At 56.4% G+C, this 25333-nt stretch overlaps 1 protein-coding gene and 1 long non-coding RNA gene across 2 annotated transcripts; both read left to right on the plus strand.

Annotated features, from left to right (window-relative positions):
• Positions 1-617: 617 nt before the first annotated feature.
• On the plus strand, positions 618-16079 carry LOC142003389 (uncharacterized). Its single transcript, XR_012642820.1, has 3 exons — positions 618-765; positions 15337-15442; positions 16023-16079. It is a non-coding gene; the product is annotated as an uncharacterized LOC142003389 (long non-coding RNA).
• Positions 16080-16172: 93 nt separating this feature from the next.
• TSPAN16 (tetraspanin 16) lies at positions 16173-24383 on the plus strand. The gene is made up of 6 exons (XM_074980386.1): positions 16173-16220; positions 17842-17916; positions 18981-19088; positions 20505-20657; positions 21203-21286; positions 24325-24383. Exons 1-6 carry the CDS (start codon positions 16173-16175, stop codon positions 24370-24372), a joined length of 516 nt encoding a protein of 171 aa, XP_074836487.1. The 3' UTR covers positions 24373-24383.
• Positions 24384-25333: the final 950 nt, after the last annotated feature.

Raw genomic sequence — 25333 nt, forward strand, 5'->3', positions numbered from 1 at the left:
TCTGACTGCAGCCCCGGAGTCTGAGGCACTCGCAGCCAGCGGCGGCTGCTGCCCGAAAGTACAACCGGTTCAGAGAAGCCGCCGCATCCCTGGCCGCAAGGCCCTTCTCTCGGTGTCACTGAACCCCAGGCTGCACGGCCAGGGATGGATCACCCCAGAGCTGCTCCTCCCCTCTGCGGTGCCGGCCAAGCACCTGGTTGGGCCAGGCCACCAGGCGAGACCAACCCTGGGTCTGACCCACGGTGATGATGGGCAGACCAGGGGCAGATCCAGGATTAGAACCTTGCTCTCCCCGGACCCAGTCCAGCTCTACCCACCAGGCCACGCTGCCCCCTCCCTGGGCAGCCAGAGGCTCTGAGGGCGGCCGTGCCATGGCTGGTGGCAAGACAGGAACTGGTGGGGCGTGCAGAGGCGAGGGACACCCTCCTCCCCCCACAAGCCTCATTTCTGGGCTCCCTAGTGCCAGGCTGGGGCTGCCTCCCTCCGTGCAGAGACAGCTGCTGCCAAGCCACCAGAGAGGGGCGGCAGGGTGCAGAGCGGCGGGGGGGCCAGGCCGGGGGGGAGGCCCTGGGCCAGGGACAGAGGGGAGGCCAGAGGCGCCTGTCAGACGAGGGTCTCCTGGGCGTCCCGGACCTCTTGGCTGGAGAAGCCTCGGTCAGGAGGCGGCAGGTCTGCGGTGCAGCCGAGACCCGCGTAGCCTGGTGGGGATGCGGCAACCATAGGAGCCCACGGTTGTGCAGAGGAGACGGGCTAGCTCCGAAGAGGGTGAGTTACACGGGCTCCGAGGACGTGGGGCGTGGGGGGGCCGAAGGTTTGCGTGCAGAGGGGCAGCACTCGGCCTCACGGCTCTAACAAGGGGCGCAGGGAGGGGTGGTTTCCAGGGCCCAGCTCAGACCAGCAGCCTGGAGAATGGGGCCCCCCGGTGACTGGTGCCGGCTGGGATGGCACAGCCGGACTCCAGCCTCGAACCTGGTCAAGCCAAAAGCCAGCAGGGTCGCAGCTCAGGCTGGGAGGAGACTCCTCCTTCCTCCCTGGAAGTGGCCTCGGTGCCACCACATGGCCCCCCATGCGTGTGGGTTACCGGAGCCCAAGGGACAAGGCGAGAGGAGAGCGGAGAGGGGCCCAGCTCAGCCCGGCTGCTTGGCCAGAGGACAAAGGCCTGGAGGGAGGAGCTGCTGGGGGATGAGAGGCTTGGCTGGAAGCAGGGGTGCGGGATGGGGCAGGGCAGACTCAGCCGGGCAGTGCTGGGCAGGCCAGGCCCACAGGCCGGGGAAGTCCTGTGCTGGGGTCAGTGCTCAACGACCTGTGTGAGGCCGGCTCTGGGCTGGGGAATGAGGCTGTGCTGCTCCCTGGGGGCTTGGGGGGCAGAGTGAGGGGACACCCTGCAGGTCCCCGGCACAGACAGGTGCTCTGGGGGCTCTGAGGTGGGCCATGCCCAGGCGGCAGAGGAGCTTTACCCCAGGAGAGAGCAGCCCCCGAGAAGGGGCTTTCGCCCTGGAGCTCGTCCCCGTATGGGCCATGCGTGGGCCCAGCTGTGAGTATCCAGCTCTGTCTGTGTCTCTGGCAAGGAGCACCCAAGCCCAGGACTTAAGATTGAGTTGTAAACTGCAGTTTCTTTGCAACTCCCATTCCTAGCGCTGTCAGGCGCCGAACCCCGAGATAGCTCCAGCACCAATGGCACTACAGTGAAATGGGGGATGGGGGGGTGTCTCTTCCACCCCATTTCCCCCACAAGGTTTAGTTGGATAAATTGGATCTGATTTTTTTCCCTGTGTCCTCAACAAGAAATGAGCTTAGAGGCGTCAGTCTAAACTCCTAAAAGCAGAGAACGCAACCAGCATGCCCCCTTCCACAGCTTCTTATAGACCCTACTCAAAACATGCACCTGCACCGACTGCGGCTCATCTAGGTAGCCCCACAGACTGACTCCCCACACCCTGTGTGATGGGGTTCTGGGGTCCCCCAAGCTCTGCACCCTGTCCGCAGGCAGAAGAGTCTCTTACTCAGCAGGAAAACAGCAGGTTTATTAGCCGATAGGACACAGCACCATACAGAGGAGTCAGTACAACAGGCAGAGACAGCCAGTTCAATCCATGTTGGGGAGAGGAGGCCCCGAGGGGCCCCCAGAGCTGGGGCCTGGCCCCCTCCTTTGTCTCTCTCTCCCAGCCCAGACTAACTGCTTCCCAACTCCCAGTTCCAATTCAAACCCCTCAGGCTCCACCTTCTCCTTTGTCTGCAGTACAAAGGTGTTACCTGGTCGTCAGGGTTACCCTTAGCAGGAGCCCCTCACCCTCTGTGAGCCACTCACACACACACAGGTATCCCCCACTCCATCACATCTCTCCCCACTTCCAGACCGAACTGAGCGGGGTCACTTAACTGGTGACCTGGGGAAGTTCGGGGCTTTTCCCTTGTGACAGGGCATTGGCTGTACCCTTTGTTCTCCCCTTGATGTGCACCACCTCCACATCATAGTTCTGCTGGGGGAGGCTCCAAGTTAGGAGCTTGGTCTTGGCCCTTTTCATGTGATGCAGCCGGGCAAGTCCCTTGAGTTCCCTTGGGTTGGTCGGTCTCCCTGCTTCGGCTCCGGTCCGTTAGCCATGTTCTCAAGTTGGGCGGGCAGAGCCCATACAGATGCTGCAGCACCAACAGATTAAACAGGTCTTTTGTGGTCTGGGTTCTGCCCCATCTGACCACCAGCCCATACAGCTGCTCCGGCCAATGTTTGGAATTTAGTTACAGTCCAGTAAAAGAAGGTACAAATGCTTCCACCCTTGGCATTTAGCCAGACCACCACAATGGCTGCGTGCCTCAGTTTCCCCTTCCATGCCACACAATAGGTTTGGAATGTTTCTCCTCACGTGAGAGGTTGCAAGACTAGTTACAGGGAACAATGGTGACATTTTAGAGTTACAGACTTCTTCAACATACAATTTATGCTTTTACATCAATGTTATTATGTCACATGGCTCTTTTCAAACATTTAGTGCATGGTACAATTTTACAGCTTTTGGTAGCAGCACCCCTTGGTTACAGCAGTTAGTGTGAGTAACAGAACAAACCCATTGCAACTGTACATTTACGTTGCTCTTTGGTAGACCACAACCTTTGTGCACCATCCTTGAGAATCTGGTATTTTGGGGATAAATGGCTGAGGCCTTTTTTAGCACCATCAAGTTCTAATCTTTTCCCTTGCCCCCTGGGGTGGAAATTTGATTTCTCTGGCTGTGCCCTCCCTTTTAACAAGAGCTGGGCCATTGATGATCTCAGGGAGACGGCCCCCTCCCAGCCAGCCTGGAAATTTGCAAACCAAACTGCTTTCTGAGAGTTGTTTTGTGAGTTCCAGACGCAGAATCCACATGAAGGAATTCCTGTTTATTCCTTACTGGCCCACCAGGCCCAAAGCTCCTTTGTCCTTCCACCTCCAACTACTGCCTCCCCATGGAATCAGAAGTCGAATCCAGTATGAGAATATAAGTGTTTTCACCATCTGGAGATGGGGAATTGCTGGCGCTCTCCTGCATCCTACAGAGATTGGCTGTGCAGCTGTTTTACTTGGTTTTTACAGGGCTGCTCACATTCCCTGATAGTTTTTACTTTACTTGCACCAGCTTCCAATTCCTGAGAAACTTTTACACTGCCTGCTTTGGACCCTTCCAGAGCACAGCCAGTGGTTTCACACTCAGGCAGGTCCTGGCCATGAGGAGCTGAAACAAACTTCTCCCCAGGCAAAGGGCTGCTCTGGCTCTTACAGACAAGCACCTTTCCTGTTCACTCTCCTTCACCTCACTCCCATTTTCTGCAGTCCCCACAGACGGGTCAGGAAAAGTTTCAGGGAAATTCTCTTCCTCAAGAGCTCCCCCAAACAATAACTCACCCCTGTCTGGCTTCACAGGGGCACTGCTCCCTTGAGGCACAACCAGCTCCTGGGTTTCACCTACACCCAGGATCACTTCTGGCCCATCAGGCAGATTCCCACATAATCCCCCTCCAGGCAGACAGCCAGTACCACCGGACAGAAGGTTAGGATCCCTTTCCTCCCTTCTGCTACCAGCTCCTTTATCTTCATCACTCAGCATAACTCCATTGCCCATCTGTTCTTGTGTCCTGGTGAGAGGATGACTCTGGTAGGACAGAGTCCTCTCACCCCCTCCCAGTAACACCTTAGCATCAGGCAAAGAACAAGTACCAGAATCGTCTGGTCTCTGGGATTCCCTGATGATACTAACTGGATTAGACCAAGTTAAAGCATCATCCCCCCTGAGAGACACAGAGGTAGGCCCACTTCCCATCTGGGCTTCAGCTGCCCTCAGATCCAGCTCTGGGATCTTGGCTCCATCTTGAGCCCCCACAGGCTCAGGCAAAGGATTCACTTCCCCAGAAGCAGATGCACTTTTTTTGCACCAAGGACCAGTGTCCTTAGCAGGGATACCACTGCCCATCCCAGAGCCATTCCCTCTGCTCCAGCCCCCATGGCTGGATTCAGAGACACACCTGGAATGCTCTTTTCTGGTGGATCCTTCTCCAGCCACCCTAGGCTGGGGAAGTCTTCCTCAGACAATGGGCTAGTTTTCTCATTGGCACCTTTTCCAAACGCAGGCTTTGCTCTCTCCCCAGGCTGCTGCTGCTGTTCAACACAGACAGACAATGGGAGACACTCTCTCCTTTGTCCCAGCCCCCCGGCTGGTCTCCACACACACACAGAAGGTGAAGCAGCTTCTCTCACAGACAACTTGCCATTCCCAGTGGATCAGCTGCTTTCCTGCACAGACACACAGGCACCTTCCTCGGCCCAGGCCTGGAAAACTCTTCGCAGGTTTGTCTTGGCCACTAGTAGATGATGGGTTGGAATCGCTCCTTCCCTCCTTGAGCTGTGGCAGGCCACTCGGTTCAGAGCTCCAGGCAGTCCAGGGTTCCCTGCCCCGATCCGGGCTCACCTCTGCAGGATTCTCCTTAACCCTCAGCTCTGCCACTGCACATCCACGCTGCCTTGTCCAGCTTCTTTAATCTCGATTTCAGTTTCCAGGTGCTGCCACTTCACAGCGGAGTTGCTCAGCGTGGTTGCAGGCTCTCAGGCTGATGCCCTCTGCACCCCACGATTCCTGGAAGAATCCCTTCAGTGTTCCAGGCTCCTTGCGGGTCACAAGCTCCCCGGGGTTAGGCCGTAGGCCCCTCTGCCCTCTGGGACCGACTCCAACAGACTCCCAGAGGAACCCCTTCTTTAGTGTGACACCCACTCTTAAGGACCATGAGCACACTGTCTTGGGAAGAACTTATTTAGCGTCAGCCTCCTTGTGGGTCACTTGTTTTCTGGGGGTTGGGCCCTTAGCCCCTCCACCTTCTGGGACCGACTCCAACAGATTCCCAGGAGTAACCCCTGCTCGGGTGTGGCACCCCCTCTTGAGAACCACGACCGCAGTTGCTTGGGTTCGGCCGCAGGCCCCTCTGCCTTGGGGAACTGCACCTCACTGCCCTTCAGCACACCTGGGTCTCACAGGCCCCACTTCTTCCGGGGCCCCGGTCACTTACTACTGGATGCTCCATCCTCAGGGTGCAGAACATCCCACTTCTGACACCAGTGTGATGGGGTTCTGGGGTCCCCCAAGCTCTGCACCCTGTCCGCAGGCAGAAGAGTCTCTTACTCAGCAGGAAAACAGCAGGTTTATTAGCCGATAGGACACAGCACCATACAGAGGAGTCAGTACAGCAGGCAGAGACAGCCAGTCCAATCCATGTTGGGGAGAGGAGGCCCCGAGGGGCCCCCAGAGCTGGGGCCTGGCCCCCTCCTTTGTCTCTCTCTCCCAGCCCAGACTAACTGCTTCCCAACTCCCAGTTCCAATTCAAACCCCTCAGGCTCCACCTTCTCCTTTGTCTGCAGTACAAAGGTGTTACCTGGTCGTCAGGGTTACCCTTAGCAGGAGCCCCTCACCCTCTGTGAGCCACTCACACACACACAGGTATCCCCCACTCCATCACACCCTGGTCTTGGGACGAAAGCAGAGACGTGGGGGAAGACTTGTGAATTTTTGTTCCTTTCACTCGAGTGTTAACCCTGCCCAACGGTCTAGGAACCCTGAACCACTGCACTTCCACAGGCATAGCACAACAAACATTCTACGTCCCTTCTTCCCCCCTCCTTGTGCGTGTTCCGAGAAGACCGAGTCATCGGTGAGCAGTTGGTTTTCTGCCCTGACGCCCTGTTTTAATTCCCGCCAATGTCTTGAATGTGCATAAGTGAAATCCCGAGCTGTGCTCGTTGGTAGTGTATGTGCAAGCCACGCCAAAGGACTTCCTCTGAGAAGGAAAAACTCTCAGACTCAAGAATTTGGAAATAGACCGACTTGCGGTTGTTGCAATCAACTGGGCAAAGCCAATATTGGACGGATGAGCCATGAGACAAGTGGCAGACTCAAACCCTGCCCGTAGGTCCTCACCGCCACTGCTAACCACCATGTCTCAAGACAGAAAGGGGCCGTAGCAGTAGCTCGCTCTACACAGGAGCTGTTAGCTTGGCTATTGGGAGCGGCTGTTTGGAAGTGGCAGGGTGGAGGAATGATCAAAGCTGGGGTTTGGGAAGCAAAAACGAAGGTTTCTTTTCCTCGTCTTGGAGTGAAACTCGTCTCTGGGATTACAGCCAGCCCAAGATCTCAAACTCCTGTGGGCTTCGCACAAGGGGAAACTCGTCCTCCTAGAATTCAAGCGTTTGGTTCATTGGTGAAAGGAAGAAGGGAGTTTGTTTTGTCCGTGTTTATTGTTTGTGTTACAACAGCACCTAGAGGCCACCTGAATAAACAGCCCCTGCTGCCAAAGAATCTAAGGAAGGAGAACAATCTCCATGTTACAGGTGGGGAAGCTGAGGCGCAGGGAGGGGAAGTAACTTGGCCAAGGTCACACAGGTGATCTGTGGCAGAGGCTGGAATAGCCCCTGTGTGGCAGAGCGGCCCTATGGGACACTTGCTATGGGATTGCAGCCTGGGGTTTATATGCAGGGAGCAGTGGGACTGGGCATTGTGCCCCACCCCAGCTGCAGTGTCCCTGGGAGTTGCATGGTTCTGCAGAAGAGAATCCCCCATCTCCTGCTGAATGGAGCTGCAGTCCAGGGTTGCAGGTCACAGGCTGTCCCTGGCCTCCTTGGCCTCTGCTGGGATGGCCCTGATCCTGGCAGGGGTGGCTGGAGTGGCAGAGGGGCAGGAGCAAAGGAACAGCCCTCAGGCGGTGGGCACCCATTCCTCAGTGAGGATGACAGCATGCCAAGCCATGGGCCCTGTAGCGACACCCTCTAGACACTGACCCTCCAGTGGTCACAGCCTGTGGCCCAGGAGCCAGCCCCAGGCCTGGGTGTGATGGAGTGCGGGGAGTGCATGTGTGAGTCAGGCTGGATGTGAGAGGCAAGCAGAGCAGCTCCCAGTGGCTAAGGATGACCCTGGGGCTACAAGTGGCAGGTAACACCTCTGCTCTGAACAAAGAGGAGGGAGGAGCCGAGCTGGGTTTTTGAATCGGGGGCGGCAGTTAGAGGCTAGGGGAAGAGGAGCTGGAAGGCAGCCAGCCTGAGGAGGGGGAAAGCTACACCCCAGAGGGGCACCCCTCAGGGTCTTCTCCCCAGGACGGGTTGGAAGGACTGTCTCTGACTGCTGTACTGTCACTTCTGTGAGAAACTGGGCATCTGTTGCCTAATAAACCTCCTGTTGTACCTGCTGAGTGAGAGTCTCTCCTGCCAGCGGACGGGGTGCAGTGCAGGGGGACTGCACTGCACCCACGGATGAGCTCCCAGCAGTGGCTGACTGAGCGCAAGAGAAGGAAGGAGCCTCACAAGAGCCAGAGGGGAAACAGAGCAATTCCTGCAGCTGCTGCTGGTGAGTGGATACCCCGGGAGACAGCAGGGAGATGGATTATACCCGACTCCCGAAGGCAGAGCTAGCGGGGCTGTGCAGAGAGAGGGGCCTGACCGTGGGGAAGGCGACCAAGGCCCAGCTGATTGCCCAGCTGGAAGAGAATGACCGATCTGGGGGGGCAGAGCCTGTCCTGGCAGAAAGTGGCTGGTCAGCCTCGGGAAGCGTTTTGGATTCTCCAACAGGAGCTGGGGCTCGACGCCGTCAGACACACACAGTGCCCGCCAGGTCGCGCTCAGCTAGCGGTGGTCCATCGCGGGCAGAGTCTCCCGCCGCAGAGCTGTGACGGCTGGAGCTCAAGGTGAGATTAAAGGAACTGGAAGCCCAGGAAAGACAGAGGGAACATGAGCGCCAGCTACAAGAGAGACAGCGGGAGGAGAGAGAGCGAGAGCGGGAGGAGAGAGAGCGAGAGCGGGAGCATGAGCGGGCCATGGCAGAGGCAAGATGCCAAGAGGCCCCAGCTGCGGTAAGCGGGGAGAGGGCCAGACGGCTCGGGGTGGCCAGTCACTTGAAGAGGCGTGTGCTGGCCCAGTGTCAGGACCCAGGGGACATGGACGAGTTCCTTACCGCCTTCGAGCGAGCCTGTGAGTTGCATGAGGTTCCCCCAGATGAGTGGCTCCGGCACCTCACCCCCTTGCTGGGCCAGAAGGCCGCAGCGGTGCTCAGCCAGCTGGTGGGGCTGCAGCCTGGGGACTATGAACGGTTCAAACAGGCCCTGCTGCATAAGTTTGGGCTGACTCCGGAGATGTACAAGAAGAAGTTCCAGGAGGCGCAGAAGAGGCCAGAGGAAACCCATGTAGATACAACCGCCCGCCTGAGGCAATACTACCGGAAGTGGGCATTCGGAATGGGAGTCCAGTCCGTAGGGGACCTGATCGAGGTGGCGGTCGTGGAGCGATTCTGTGAGATGTGCTCACCTGACCTGAGGGTGTGGCTCGTGGACCAGAGGCCAGAGGATTCACACAATGCAGGGAAACTGGCAGATGACTTCACAAACAGCCGGGCCAGGTTTGAAAGTGAGCCCCACAAAGAGAGGGAGTCCTGGAGGGAGAGGGAGTCCTGGAGAGACCGAGAATCTCAGAGAGACCGGTTCCTGACCATACGACAGAGGGGACCACCTCTTGGGTGAGCCCAGGAAAGAGGGGCCGGCCACCCACCCCCCAGAGAGCCAAGCAGAGCCTGGACAGAGCAGCCGGCCCGAGGGACACAACAAGACCCAGGCTGTTATCGCTGTGGGCGAAAGGGGCATAGAGCAGCCCAGTGCCCCAAGCTCCCAGACAGGTTGAGCAGGCTGGGGGGTCATGGAGTCAACTGGGTGGAGTCCCAGAAGCCAGAGGGGCTGGCGGCCAAGGTGGGTGGTGCTGACAGTGGGCACGCGGATTGGGCCGAGTCCGCCCCACAGACCAGCTCCTCAGGGGGACAAAATACTCAGAGGCCAGTTTACAGAGTGGGGACAGCGCTACCTCTGTGGAGCAAGTGTCTCAAACACCTCGAGGCAGACAGGAAAAAAGAGGGTTCTGGGACACAGGCGCTGACGTGACGCTGCCCCAACCCGGGGTGGTGGCACCGGGCCGCATGATACCCAATTCCCACCTGACGATAACAGGAATTGATGGGACCCCTTTCAAGGTGCCCATGGCGAGGGTGCATCTGAAATGGGGGAAGAAGGAAGGCCCCAAGGAGGTGGGCGTGCACAGCCATTTGCCAGCGGATGTACTGATGGGGGCTGACCTGGAGAACTGGCCAGGTGAACGCCCTCGTGCCCTGGTCCTGACCCATAGCCAAAGAAAACGAGGGGTGCGCTCACCAGATTCAGGGGTACAGGCCCAGCCAAAGCCACAGGAGCCACAGGGGCCAACCCTGAGAGAAAGGGGGCCCCCAAAAACCAGATCTCACAGGCCAGGGGTGCTGGAGCCAGGCAGGGATGGGGAAGTAGCATCCGCCCCTGCCCCAGACGAAGAGTTCCAGGCAGAGCAGCAGAGAGACCCCTCCTTGCAGAAAGCTGAGGGAACTGGCCAGTCTCAGCCCAGCTCCACAGCTGGGGGAGGGCTGCAGGGAGAGATTCCTGTGGGAAAAGGGATTCCTGTACCGGGAGTGGGCTCCCAGACGCAAAGCGGAGCCTTGGAAGGTACAGAGGCAACTGGTGGTCCCCCAAAAGTACCGGCGCAGGCTGCTGTACCTAGCCCATGATGTCCCGCTCGCAGGACACCAGGGGATCCACCGCACCAGGAGAAGGTTGTTACAGAACTTTTTTTGGCCTGGGATCTTTGCAGCTGTCCGTTTATATTGCCTGTCCTGCGATCCCTGCCAGAGGGTGGGGAAGACCCGGGACAAGGGGAAAGCTGCCCTGAGGCCACTGCCCATCATAGAGGAGCCTTTCCAGAAAGTGGCTATGGACATAGTGGGACCCTTCAGGAAGGCAACGCGTTTGAGGAAGAAATATATTTTGGTGGTGGTAGATTTTGCCACGCGATACCAAGAAGCAGTGGCCTTGACCTCTGTCGACGCTGACACCATGGCAGATGCACTGCTGTCCATTTTCAGCAGAGTGGGGTTCCCCAAGGAGGTCCTCACAGATCAGGGGTCCAACTTCATGTCGGCCCTGCTGCAAAGCTTGTGGGACAAGTGTGGGGTCTGGCACACCTGGGCCACAGCCTACCACCCGCAGACCAATGGGCTGGTGGAGAGGTTCAATGGGACTCTGAAGCAGATGCTGAGAACCTTCATGAATCAATACCCCCGTGACTGGGACAAGTACTTACTCCACCTGCTGTTTGCATACAGGGAGGTGCCCCAGGAATCCACGGGGTTCTCCCCGTTTGAGCTGCTGTATGGAAGGAGGGTACGGGGACCCTTGGACTTGCTCAGAGAAGAGTGGGAGGGGACGGCCTCTCCTGAAGGGGAGTCAGTGGTACAGTATGTACTGACCTTCCGGGAAAAACTCACCAAGCTCATGGGCCTGGCCAGGGAGAACCTCTCCATGGCCCAAAGGAAGCAAAAGGTCTGGTATGACCGTAACGCCAGGGCCCGAGCCTATGCCACCGGGGACCAAGTGATGGTCCTTGTACCTGTGCGGCGGAACAAGCTGCAAGCGGCCTGGGATGGGCCCTTCAAGGTCGTCAAACAGCTGAATGACGTGAATTATGTGGTGGAACTGTCAAACTGGGCCCACAGCCACCGGGTCTATCATGTGAACATGATGAAACCTTACTGGGACAGAGAGAACTTGGTGCTGGCCGTGTGCAGGCACTGGGAGGGGCAGGGGGGTGATCCCTTGGTGGATTTGCTCACAAGGACTGGAGCCGGCTCCTTGCTGGAGTCTATTCCCCTCTCAGACCAGCTGACCCCCGCCCAGCAGACGGAGATCAAGGAGGTGCTGCATTCGCACCAACAGCTGTTCTCGGACAGACCTGGACGCACTGACCTGGCTGTCCACCGAATAGAGACAGGCACCCACACCCCTATCAAGTGTGTGCCATTCAGAGCCACAGGGAGGACGGCTCAGGACATAGAGCGGGAGGTTGAAGACATGCTGGCTCTGGGGGTGATCCAACCCTCCTCCAGCCCCTGGGCCTCTCCCGTGGTGTTAGTCCCTAAAAAAGATGGGTCTGTTCGGTTTTGTGTGGACTATCGCAAGCTTAACGCCATCACTGTATCGGACGCCTACCCCATGCCCAGGCCCGATGACCTCTTAGATAAGCTGAGGGGAGCCCATTTCCTCACCACCATAGACCTCACCAAGGGGTACTGGCAAGTGCCATTAGATGAAGATGCCCGGCTCAAGTCGGCTTTCATCACCCCTGTGGGGCTCTACGAGTTCCTGGTCCTGCCCTTTGGCCTCAAGGGGGCACCCGCTACCTTCCAGCGTCTGGTGAACCAGCTACTGAAAGGGATGGAGAGCTTTTTCCTGGCTTAATGGACGACATTTGCATCTTCAGCCAGACGTGGGAGGACCATGTGTCTCAGGTCAAGCAGGTGCTGGACCGACTCCAGAAGGCTGGTCTGACTATCAAGGCAGGGAAGTGCAAGGTGGGAATGGCTGAGGTGACCTACCTGGGCCACAAGGGCTACGTCTACACGTGCAGCCAACATCGAAATAGTCTATTTCGATGAATAACGTCTACACGTCCTCCAGGGCCAGCAACGTCGATGTTCAACTTCGACGTTGCTCAGCCCAACATCGAAATAGGCGCAGCGAGGGAACGTCTACACGTCAAAGTAGCACACATCGAAATAGGGATGCCAGGCACAGCTGCAGACAGGGTCACAGGGCGGACTCAACAGCAAGCCGCTCCCTTAAAGGGCCCCTCCCAGACACAGTTGCACTAAACAACACAAGATACACAGAGCTGACAACTGGTTGCAGACCCTGTGCCTGCAGCATAGATCCCCAGCTGCCGCAGAAGCAGCCAGAAGCCCTGGGCTAAGGGCTGCTGCCCACGGTGACCATAGAGCCCCGCAGGGGCTGGAGAGAGAGCATCTCTCAACCCCCCAGCTGATGGCCGCCATGGAGGACCCAGCAATTTCGACGTTGCGGGACGCGGATCGTCTACACGGTCCCTACTTCGATGTTGAACGTCGAAGTAGGGCGCTATTCCTATCTCCTCATGAGGTTAGTGACTTCGACGTCTCGCCGCCTAACGTCGAAGTTGGTGCCGCTACTTCGAAGTAGCGTGCACGTGTAGACGCAGCTAAGGTGGGCAGCAGCTGCTTAAAACCAGAGGCAGCTAAAGTGGAGGCTGTCAGAGATTGGCCAACACCCCAGACTAAGAAACAGGTCCAGGCCTTCATTGGGATGGCGGGGTACTGCCGGAGGTTTGTGCCCCACTTCAGCTCCATCGCAGCCCCCCTCACGGAGCTGTGTAAAAAGGGAAAGCCTGACAAGGTGGTCTGGACCGAGCAGTGCCAAGAGGCCCTCTGCGCGCTGAAGGAGGCTCTGGTCAAGACCCCACTGCTGGCAAATCCAGACTTCAACAAACCCTTCCTGGTGTTCACCGATGCCTCAGACATGGGGCTGGGGGCGGTGCTAATGCAGGTGAATGACAAAGGAGAGAAACACCCCATCGTGTACCTGAGTAAGAAGCTGCTGCCCCGGGAGCAGAACTACGCAGCCATAGAGAAGGAATGTCTGGCCATGGTGTGGGCGCTGGGGAAGCTGCAGCCGTACCTGTTTGGACGGCGTTTCACCGTGTACACCGATCACTCACCCCTGACCTGGCTGCATCACGTGAAAGGGGCCAACGCCAAGCTCCTGCGGTGGAGTCTGCTCCTGCAGGACTACGACATGGAGGTGGTCCATGTGAAGGGGAACAACAACACCATAGCTGATGCCCTGTCACGCAGGGAGGGCCCCGAACTTCCCCAGGTCACTGGCTAAGTGACCCCGTTCAGTTCGGTCTGGAAGGGGGGAGAGATGTGATGGAGTGGGGGGAGTGCATGCGTGAGTCAGGCTGGATGTGAGAGACAAGCAGAGCAGCTCCCAGTGGCTAAGGATGACCCTGGGGCTACAAGTGGCAGGTAACACCTCTGCCCTGAACAAAGAGGAGGGAGGAGCCGAGCTGGGTTTTTGAATCGGGGGCGGCAGTTAGAGGAGGGGAAGAGGAGCTGGAAGGCAGCCAGCCTGAGGAGGGGGAAAGCTACACCCCAGAGGGGCACCCCTCGGGGTCTTCCCCCCAGGACGGGTTGGAAGGACTGTCTCTGGCTGCTGTACTGTCGCTTCTGTGAGAAACTGGGCATCTGTTGCCTAATAAACCTCCTGTTGTACCTGCTGAGTGAGAGTCACTCCTGCCAGCGGACGGGGTGCAGTGCAGGGGGACCCCTGAACCCCATCACACTGGGTCCATTGGCTGTCCCAGTCCTGGGCCCTAGAGAGGAAGGAGGCAGGCACTGCCTCACAATGGAGCTGGCTCCCCCATGCCCCTGCCCCTTCCAACAGCCGTTGGGCGACGGTTGGAATCCCGACAGGGCAAGCAGCCGGTGCCAGGTGAGTCGCAGCACAGGGCCTGTGGGACACGGAGCCAGGCCCAAGGACACGTGAGCCCCGGCTGGTATGAGGGCCAGGAGCCAGGCCGGCGTGGACAGGCCGCCAGCACAGGGTCCCAGGGGTACAGCCAGGCTCCAGGCTGCTGAGCCGGCTCAGAGCTGCCCTGCCTGCTCCCTTAGCGCCAGGCGTGGGAGTCTCTGTCCCAAGGAAGGCCTGGGTGGCAGATACGTCACATGCAGGGCTGCCAGCTCCCGGCCTGGGGCATGATGCAGGGAACAGAGACAGAATCCCACTGGTCCCCTGCTGTGGGTCCCATGGACTCTGCTATAGGTCTGCCAGCCCCCCAACCCAGAGTCCCACACCCTCTTCCCACCGCTCTGCCCTGAGCCCTCCCTTACACTCCACTCCACACGCAGCATTTCCTACCGGTGGGGAGGGTTAGGGTAGGACACGACCTGTAAAAACTGAAGTTACTTTCCCTCCTGCTGCAACAACTTCCCAGGGCAACTACTGATGGATATTTATATGCCATACTGACTGGGGCATCACTGGGACAGGTGCTGCCTGGGCCTTCCAAGAAAGATCAGGGCCCTGTCATGCTGGGTGCTGCCCAGACCGTGGCCGACATCAGGGCCCTGTTGTGCCGGGCGTCGCACAGACACTGACCGAGATCAGGGCCCCGTTGTGCCGGGAATCGCACAGACACTGACCGAGATCAGAGCCCCATTGTGCCGGGCGCTGCACAGACACTGACCGAGATCAGGGCCCCATTGTGCCGGGAATCACACAGACACTGACCGAGATCAGGGCCCTGTTGTGCCGGGAATCGCACAGACACTGACTGAGATCAGAGCCCCGTTGTGCCGGGAATCGCACAGACACTGACCGAGATCAGAGCCCCGTTGTGCCGGGCGTCGCACAGACACTGACCGAGATCAGAGCCCCGTTGTGCCGGGAATCGCACAGACACTGACCGAGATCAGAGCCCCGTTGTGCCGGGCGCTGCACAGACACTGACCGAGATCAGGGCCCCGTTGTGCCGGGAATCACACAGACACTGACCGAGATCAGGGCCCCGTTGTGCTGGGCACTGCGCAGACACTGACTGAGATCAGAGCCCCGTTGTGCCGGGCGCTGCACAGACACTGACCGAGATCAGGGCCCCATTGTGCCGGGAATCACACAGACACTGACCGAGATCAGGGCCCTGTTGTGCCGGGAATCGCACAGACACTGACTGAGATCAGAGCCCCGTTGTGCCGGGAATCGCACAGACACTGACCGAGATCAGGGCCCCGTTGTGCCAGGCGCCGCCTTACCCATGGCAATTACCTCCCTGCCTATAAAAGGGTTTGGCCTGTTTTAAGCTAGTGGGATTCCCACGGACCCAAGGCAGGACTAGAGCCGGTTAAGAAGCTGCTGTCGGAAGCAGACTAACCCATCTCTGCCCTCTCTCCAACGCAGAACCCTCTCTGCGAGTGGCCAGGCTGTCTGCTCCCCCATGGCTCCCCCCGGCAGTGGCTACGCCTTTCTGAAGACGGTCATGATTTGTTTCAACACCGTTATATTCGTGAGTCTGTTTCACCCCACCCACGTCTATTTAGGGGCATTACATTGGCACCAGGGCCCCCGGTACCATGGTCTGCATGGGCTCAGAGTGCGAGACCATCCTGCCCTGCAGAGCTCACAGCCTCACCAGGCACCGTGTGGGAGGGGAAACTGAGTCACAGAGCTGGGGGGAGACTTGTTCACAATCGTGCAGCAGATCAGGGGCACAGCAGAGAATGAAACCAGTCAGTCCAGAGCCAGGCTGCCTCTCCAAGGTCAGGGGCTAACTCCTCCACTGGTGTAGGTCTCTGTTGGTACTGATGGAGGGACGCTGATTTACATCAACAGGGGAGCTGGCCTTCAGCATTCGCCGGCGGTTCCTGTCCCCCCACAGGCGGTAGGGACTGGGGTGCAGTTCAGCAGCCTCCGTTGGCTGCTTGGTAGGACTGGCCAGGTAGGGGCACAGAGGGGCTGGCTCTCACCGCTCCAGTCCAGGGGCTTCCCAAGCTGGCCTGTCCACTTCCCGCCCATGGGGAAGGGGTGAATCGGGGGCAGAGCAGCGCACGCCCTTGCACGCATGTCTACCTTTCTTCTCCCCCCAGCTCGTGGGCTGCGCCATGGCCGGGCTGGGCCTGTGGATTAAACTGGGCAGCGCCTCCTTTGTCAGGGTGCTGGGTGCCAGCTCGGTGTACTTCGTGCATGTGGGATACTTCTCCATCGTGGTGGGCAGCGCCGTGGCCGTGCTGGGCTTCATGGCCTGCTGTGGTGCAGCCAAGGAGAACAGATGCCTGCTGCTGACGGTGAGACCACGCGGGTGCCACTGGCCGGGTGGATGGGGTCCCGGGGCGCGGGCAGGGGAGTGCAGTCTTTGCCCCCTCGTGATAAGGGGAGGTCACAGGGGCCGTCACGCTGCACCCACGTGATTTACCCCGGCTGGGCATCCGACCCCCCAGATGTGGCCCTAATCCGAGTTCATAGATAACGAAAGAGCAATCCCAAACTGTCCTCTTCCGGCCCCCGCGGGTGAAACTCGGCCTATCCCAAGGGAGCTGCACAAGAGCAATTCGCCACTTCAGAGCAGCTTCTGCGCTCCCCAAGCCCTCTGTCCTGGGGGGGCTCGGACCACGTGTGCCGGCTCTCTGCCCACCCAAGAGACGCACTCAGCAGCTCTCCCGGATCTCTGGATGGGCTGGGCCTGCTGACCAGTTCACCTTCATCCGGGGGCCAAGTCCTTTCAGCGCAGGCCCGTGTGATTCACGCTGCGTGTCCCGCCGCCTCCCTCCCAAAAGAAACCGAGGGGCTGGCGACACCAGCCAGTTCTGCTGATGCCTGAAAGTCAACAAAGTAAAACTCCCGGGGGGGTCACACTGGTTCCCTGCGTCATCGGCGCACAGCCACCTTAGGGGCACCGTCTTCCACCGTGTGAGCAATGCACTGTGGGTAGCATCCCACAGTGCAGTGGTGTGGGAAGGCCAAGCTGATCCCTGCGCATCTTGGGATGCCCTCCGAGTCCTCCCACTGCATCTTGAGTAGGGCGGTGAGCTCTCCATGCTTACGTATGTCCAAGCTGCACAGTGGCCTGCTCCCTTCCCTCTGCGGCAGCCATCTGCCTGGGCTGAGGAGTGGTCCAATGATTCCTCCTTTCTTTGTTCCCTAAGGGAGCAGCTCCCTCAGCTGTCAGATGCTTTCCAGAGCTTCGAAAAGGGAGGGGCGCAGGCCTGCAGGGCAGCAGAGATCAAACCGCATAACCCCCAGGGCAGGGCATTGTGGGATACTGGGGGAGGCCAGATCTGTCGACAAAACAAACAGCCTCTTTGTGGACCATAAAGGGAGGGGAAAAGCCAAAAGTCTCTCGAAGGCTGTGTCAGCACTGCGGGGTTTTTCAGAAATAGCTGATTGCGACCTTCGTTAACACCTAAATCAGTTATTTCTGAAAGGAGTGTTCATGCTGCAAGAGCATTTCAGACTGGCGCAGTCACACTAGAGAGCCCAATTTTGAAACAAGAGCAAGGACAGGCTGCCTCCCTGGAGGCCAATTAAGTCAGAGTCACCTCTGCTTAGAACACACTGAGTCAGTTTTGAAATTGAAGGCGGGGGGGTGAAAGTTGGTTGTTTTGGTGGAGTTACACTGGGAGTTAAGCGCCCTGTGGTTCATGAATAACAAGCTCTGTAGTGGGGACACAAGCTTGTTTTTTCCTGGAAAAGGGGGTTTTTGCCCCAGTGTAGACAAGCCCTTGGGATGGAAGTGAATTGTTGCTAAAAATGGCGTTTCTCTGGACAAGAGTCACATTGCAGGGTGGACGCTCGCACTGTTTTGTCACCGTTTTCGGCAACAGCACTCGGTAGTGTCGGTGTGAGAAGGGCCTTCCCTGCATGCAGTAATGGTCTTCTTCCAATTCCCCATCCCCCGCTCTCTCCCAGTTTTTCTCAGTCATGCTGGTCATCTCTGTTGCTGAAATCACAGCCGCTGTGGTCGTGTTTGCCTTCACCTCCTTCGTGAGTACAAAGAATTCCCCCTTGCTGGGGAAATGCGTGTGCTCCCTGACAAAGATCCAGGCCCAGATTCGACAAAGCAGAGTCACTTGGGATTGGCTCCTTTCTCCCAAAGGGGGAAAAAATTCCAAAGGGAAGTTAAGCATCCAACTTTATAAGGCCCTTTGAAACCCCAGGACTTGGTTTTGAGTCACACAGGAGCTTAAGCATCTCATGCCACCTCTTCCAAATCGCACTGTGCGAAAGAACCGGCCCAGAGGTTCCAAAGCTGGAACGCGGGTTGTGTGAAGGAAAAACGTCCGTGATGTTTCCGCTCCAGGCTCTGATCGTTGAGAGCGGGCGGAATTCGGACCAACTTGTATCGAAAGTGGAGACCCAAGAAGAAAAGAGCAGAGCTGTCAAGTCCTTAGGATGGCTCAGGGTGGCAGCCCCAGGCCCTGTGCACCTCAACCATCCTATGGGTAGACCCCAGAGCAGCCTGGGGATGACCCATCAGCCTGCTCCACTCTGAGCCACTGTCGGGGTGGGGGACGCCCTGCTGCCACCCCACGCCAGGCCCCCGGTAGCCCCCTCAGAGAAGGGGACTTTGGGCAAGAGGGTGGGAAGGAGCAGGGTGGGGACAGGGTCTGCAGAGGGGAAGTGGGGGCTGCCCCGGTCTCCATGCCTATCAGGCCCTGCCTACTTCTAGGGACAGCCCTGGATAAAGCTATACGTTTGCACAGCTACGGCCCAGATTCTGCACAGACCGACAGCGCTTAAGGCTCCAACAAACCCTTGTGAGCTAGCGCCACCTCCTGCCTAATGCTGTCCGGAAGTTTAGTGTGTGCGTGAGCACGTGGCTGCAGGATCAGGGCCAGCTTGCTCGTCTGAGGCTGTCAACCGCTACCAATGCCACTTTGCTCTCCCAGGGCTTGAGCTTCAGTGGGCGTGGGTCAGATCAGCTCTGCTGACCTGGGGGGAGCTGTTCTGGTCTACCCCAGCTGGGGATCTGGCCACGCTCTGGCACAGGATGGCATGGGAAGAGGAAAAATTGTCCAGTTCTAGACCCATTTCCTTCCCCCTTTAAGGCTCGCAGCATCATCCTTGACAAGTCGCTGTCGACCTTGAAGAAGAAATACAGTGGCTACAAGCACGACGACATCGTGTCCTACGGCTGGAACGCGTTCATGCTGAAGGTGGGGGACCTGCTGCCCCCAAACCTCCTGTCTCAGGGACTCGACTTGTTTGTCCCCCACCCCTCATCTTATTAGCTGTATTCTAGTAGCTGCTAGAGGCCGGCCTCTGGCGCCTGGTGCTGTATGCGCACAGGCACAAGCCCTGGCACTGTGCGAGGAAGGACAGGCAGATGGTTGGGGCAGAAAATCCTGGTTTGATTCCCCCCTTTCCTGTGCACTCCCTGTGAGACAGGGGGCTGGTCTCCTGGCCTCTCTGGGCAGCAGACCCCCATCTGTACTGTGGGGGTAATAGCTGAGCTGTTGGTGACGTCCATGTAACCTGAGTGACACCAAGGGAGAGGGAAGTCTGCTCAGTAGCTTGAGCTGACAGCCAGCTGGCTTCTCCCTCCTGCTGAAGAGGCACATAAGGTCGCAGGTGCAGACCCTCCTGCCCATGACCAGGGTCTGTCAGCCTTACAAATACATCACAGCTTCTCAGGTCCCCAGAGGGGACGGAGTGATGAGGTCCCAGCTGGGCCTTAGCTGGATGTAAGCAGGCAGGCCAGGGGAAAGGGAGGGTTATTGTATGCCCGGCCTACAGCTAGGAAAGGACACGCAGAGCAGTCCCTGTCGTGTAGCGAGGAATCAAATCCCAGGTCGGCATCTTCACCGCCTGCCCTCAAATGCTAGAGAGTCCTCGGGCTGGATCTTCCAGGGTGATGCCCATGGGCTGCAGAGCTGCCCTGCAGGGTTTTGAGGCCAGGAGTCCCATATAATTTAAAGGTGGGAGGGATGGCTTGTCGGACTCCCGGTTAGCGCAGGTCTCTAAACTCCACCCGATGTCCTAGCTGGATCCTCAGCGTCTAACCTGTCTGTGAGCCACAGGCCAAGCTTAGGGGCCGTCCAGGCAGCACCCTGCCCTGCCGGACGCTGATTAGATAAGACAAGACCCCGACGCCAGCAGCAACCGCACCCCGCACTGTGGAGGAACGCATCCCCTCTCCCCCCATGGTCCCTGCTGCTCTGAGCTGGGTTTTCTTCCCAATCCTAAATGTAGTGATCTGAGCAATTGATTCCCCAGCCACCACCACCCCAGTCTCTGCTCCTGCTCAGAGCACATGGCTCAGGCCCAGGAGCTGCCCCATCTCTCTGCTCTCTGATGCTTTGGAAGAAGGTGGAAAAGCCCCACAGCAGCATGCAAGATGGGAGGATTTTCCTCACCTAGTCTGACCTGCGGACCATGGGCCTTAGGATTTCAGCCGGCATTTACAACACAGGCGTCCGATAGCAACCGAGGGGTTAAACGTACTTCTTGGGTAAACTCACCTTTGAAGCAAAGGGGGCACCGAGGACATTGGGCCAGGATCCAGCAGGGCAGGGGAGGCAGGAAGGAAAAATTAAACAATTGTAACCAACCCTTGTGTGTGTCGTTCCCAGCTGAACTGCTGCGGTGTTCACAACTACACCGACTTCTCCGGCTCTGCCTTTCAAATGCGCACCAACCTGACTTATCCCAAAAGCTGCTGCAAGGAGCCAGAGAGCCCAGCCTGCGACGGACGCGACGTTAGCAGCGAGGTCATCCACCAGGAGGTAGCAGCCCTTCTGGTGGCTGAGCGGGAAGAGGTGGTGAAAACTTCCGCTGGCTGTTGGCATCGGAGGGAGCGGAGCCCCACGGTGGTGATCTTGCTGCGGACGTGGCCCGGGTGTATCCCTGCAGCCGCAGGGCTCTCACGGCAAGAGCGGTGCCTCTAATGAGTTCTAACTCCGAACCCAGAAAGCACCTCCTATGCTCCTTAAGTGACGGCTGTGGGGCATAGTGGGCGGGGCCCTGGGTTGGTTCGTCCTGCAGAACGGCTTTGGGCAAGCCGTTCTTGTGCCTCAGTTTCCCCCTCTGTAACGTGAGCGAGAATGACAATACAGATCTCTTTGAGATCTGTGGATTGAGGGTCAGCCAGACGCCTCGGGCCAGTCAGCCACACATGGGCTAAGTCCACTCTCAACCCGCACTCCACCACTTCCTCTGCGAAGGGAACATACAACAGTTTGCCCAGCAAATGTGCAGAACCCACCAGGGCACAGGCTACCCCGATTCCTCTGCAAGCAGCCTGCCCAGCCCCGTGTTTTTAACCCTCCAGGGCTGCTTCCGCAAGCTGGTTTCCCTGATCAAAGAGAAGAGCCTATTGCTTGGCGGGATTGCCATCGGGGCTGCCCTGCTGCAAGTGAGTGTAACTTGAGTGAGCTTGGCCTTAAAGAGACAGGTTTGCTTTTAAACACTCCCGTGATGCGCAATTACCAGCTATACACAGATCCAGGATGGGTACGTACAGCGCCTGACACAGCAGGGCCTGACTTTGGTTACATGTAAAGGGGTTATATAAGCATAAGAACAGCCAGACTGGGTCAGCCCGATGGTCTTTCACGCCTAGACTCCCATCTTCTGGACAATCACCAAACAATCCCATCGCTGTTGTCCAGTCCCCGCATTTGGCAGTCAGAGGTTTAGGGACACCCAGAGCACCAGGTGGCATCATCTACTATCATGGCTCATCAGCCTGTCCTCTGGGAACTGGCGTAATTCTCTTCTGAACCAAGCGATAGTTGACAACATCACCACATCCCTTGGCAGGGAGTTCCACAGATCGTGCCTTGCGGGAAGAAACACTTCCTCGCGTTTGCTTGAAACCTGTGGCCTTCTAATGTCATTCGGCGACCCCCAGCTCTTGTGTCATGTGATGAGGTAAATAACGCTTCCTGATTCGCTTTCTCCACCCCTTCACCGTTTGGCAGACCTTTCTCACCCCCCTGCCTGGTGTCTCTTTTCTAAGACGAGCTGACCTATTTTGTCCATCTCTCCACACACAGAGCCCGTTCCAGACCCCTGATCATTGCTGTGTACTTCTTCCAACTGGAATGTATCTTTAAACTGGGACAACCAGGTGTGCCTGTGGTATTCAAGACATGGGCATCCCAGGGATTTACACAGAGGCAATACAGTATTTTCTGTCTTATTCGCTAGCCCTCTCCTAATGGGCCTCCACATTTAATTCACTATTTTGGCTGCCACTTGCATGCTGAGTGGGTGTTTGCAGAGAAGTTTCCACAATGTCTCCAAACTCTCCTTCCAAGTGGGAACAATTCATTTGGATCCCATCGTTTGGTAGGTAGAGCTGGAAGGATGTTTTCTTTTCTTCCCGCCCCCCGGCTGTGGTGCCCAGTTGCCTAGGTGGGGGAGATCCTTTTGTAGCTCCTCACAGTCTGCCTGGGGCTTAACTATCCTGCCTAGCGTTGTACCCTCTGCAGATTTTGCCACCTCCCTGTTTTACCCCTTCTCCAGACCACTTAGGAATGTGTTGAATAGGACTGGTCCCAGTACGGACCCCTGGGGAACTCTGCTGGTTCCCTCTCTCCATTCTGAAAACTGGCCATTTATTCCTATCCTTTGTTTCCTGTCTTTCAACCAGATATCGATCCATGCGAGGACCGTCCCTCTTATCCCATGGCAGCTCACTTCGCTTAAGAGCCTTTGGTGAGGGAGCTTGTTAAAGACGTTCTGAGAATCAAAGTACACTGTATCTCCTGGATCCTCCTTGTTTGGTGACCACCTCAAAGAATTTTAATTGTTCAGGTGTGATTTCCCTTTACAAAGGCTGTGATGACTGTTCCCCAACAAACGGTCTCCATCTATGTGTCAGACCATTCTGTCCTTTACCGTAGTCGTAACCAATTTGCCTGGTCCAGAAGTTAGACTCACTGGCCTGTAACTGCCAGGATCACCTACAAAGTCTTATTTAAGCACTGGTGTCAGAAGTTGATTTAAGCAATAAGTTACCTGCCACAACTAGAAGTTCTGTCATTTCATGTCTGAGTTCCTTCAGAACTCTTGAGTGAATACCATTAGGTCCTGGTGACTTCCCACTGGTTGACTTATCAGTTTGTTCCGAAGCCACCTCTACTGAATCTCAGCCTGGGACAGTTTCTCAGATCTGGCTTGGGTGTGGGAATCTCCTCACATCCCCTGCTGAGAATTCACTTAGCTCTTCTGCAACAGTTTTGTCTTCCTTGCATGCTTCCTCTACTTATTTTCATTTGGGGTATAGATTTCACTCGAGTCTTTATTTTGCTCTTTTAAAATGATTTCCTTGCAACTTGCAGGCATCTCACTCTTGTGACTGGTCTTTTGTGTTTCCAACATAACTAGTTTCTTCACTTTTGCACAGTTCCCCCCTTGCTAAAGTGACATGCTTCTGGGGTGTGTTTCTTTGGCATTTCCCTCCTGTAAGGGTGTTCAACGTGACCGCACGATGGCCACTGTGTTTCGCAATTTGCACCTCTTGGACTAGATTCTATGCACCACTTGGGACTGAATCAAGAGCTATTCTCCTCTTGTGGATTCCAGAACAGGCTGTTTCACAAAGCAGTTGGAGATGTCAAAAAGTTTTATTGCTGAACCCCATCCAGAGGTGACATGTTCCCTCTCAATATGAGGATAGTTGAGATCCCCCCCCCACCACTATGATTGGACTGTTTGTTTTTGTAGCTTCTCTATCTTCCTGAGCATTTCACAGCAACTGTCACCATCCTGGTCAGGTGGACAGTAACATAAGAATGGCCGCACTAGGTCAGATCAAAGGTCCATCTAGCCCACTACCCTCTCCTCCCACAGTGGCCAATGCCAGATGCCCCAGAGGGAGTGAACAAAGCAGGTAATCATTGATTTATCTCTCTCCTGTCATCCATTACCGGCCTCTGTATATTCTTATTATACGTATATATTCTAGTACATTCTTATTATACAAGCCCAAGTCTATTTGATTCATTTAAGATTTTACTCTATTTGCTTCCACACTTTTCTTCACCTAGAGTGCCACCCGCCCACCAATGCAACCTACTCTGTCATTCTTACATATTTTATCTCCTGGTATTACCGTGTCCCATTGAATATCACCATTCCAACAAGTGTCTGTGATGGCTCTTACATCAACAGCCTCATTTCATTCCAGGCTCTCGGGTTCACCTATTGTAGCATTTCCATGTCTTGGATTTGTACGTAAGCATGTATAAAATTTGTCAACATTTAGTTGACTTCTTTCTGGTCCATCCCTACTACTATTTAACCCTTGTACGCTGCGTGGAAAATGTATGCAACGATAATCATGAGTTTAGATGCCAGCCTTTAGGTGCCAAGGGTTGGAAATTTTTGGACATAATCCTTAAGAATTTTATGAACTACTTCTATATGTTTTCTCTCCCCCTGCAGCTGGCAGCTATGGTGGTCTCTTTAACGCTGTTCGTGAAACTGGGGTGAGAATATTCGAAGAAGCGTAGCAAAAGGACCTGAGCAATTGGATCCATTTCCCAAACACCTGGAGTTTTGTTTCACTGGGGCCAGTGGGGATAAGGAAAAGAGAGGGGAAACCACCCATATCGCACTGCATAACCACAAAGCTGAAATAGTACCAAGCACTAGTGATCCTGCCCTATGGCAGTCATGGGGACTTTCATTCACCCAGATTTCAAGCCCCGTATTCTCATAACAGAAAATCCTGGGAACCATATCAATAGGCAGGATCAAGCCTCCTTCAGAGCTCTGAATATGAAAACCACTCTCCACATCCTATGTGTGTGCTTCTGACAGATGAATGTACTGAAATCTGCCTACTTTTTAGCCCCCATCTCTTTGGGAGGAAAATACCATTTCAACAGAGAAAATAAAAATGGGGAAACTGATTCTTAGGGTCTGTCTCGTCTTCCTAAAATACCGATCAACAGCTTGCTTACCTGAGCAGAGATCAGGTTTTAATTCAGCACAGGCAGGACTCTTTTTGCTGGAGAAGGACTGAAAAAGGGATGGAGGATTTCAGGCCACTGAAGAGAAAGGAGAGTGAATGAAGGAGGTTGGAGTTAAGGCACAGGGTCGAGGACGTGTTACACGAGAAATACTTTGTCCCTATAGGAACAGCAGCGTTTGCTGGCAAAGCAGTCCTAGTGTAGACACAGCTCCGTGGCAACGTGATATAGTTTATGCCCCCTCCATTACAGGAGAACAAACTATACCATAAAGGTGCAGTTTGACTGGCACAGCTGCATCTCCACTAAGTGCTTCTGTGGGCACAACACCAGTCCGAGAGCCCACCTTTTGCCCCTGCTGACCAGCACAGCAATGCCAGCACAGGGCTCGAGCACAGACCAGGCCTAGGGCTCAGGCGATTCATACATTTTTAAGGCCAGAAGGGACCACTGTGATCACCTAGTCAGACCTCCTGTAT

The sequence above is a fragment of the Carettochelys insculpta genome, chromosome 29, assembly GCF_033958435.1.
Source record: "Carettochelys insculpta isolate YL-2023 chromosome 29, ASM3395843v1, whole genome shotgun sequence".
Taxonomy (NCBI): domain Eukaryota; kingdom Metazoa; phylum Chordata; order Testudines; family Carettochelyidae; genus Carettochelys; species Carettochelys insculpta.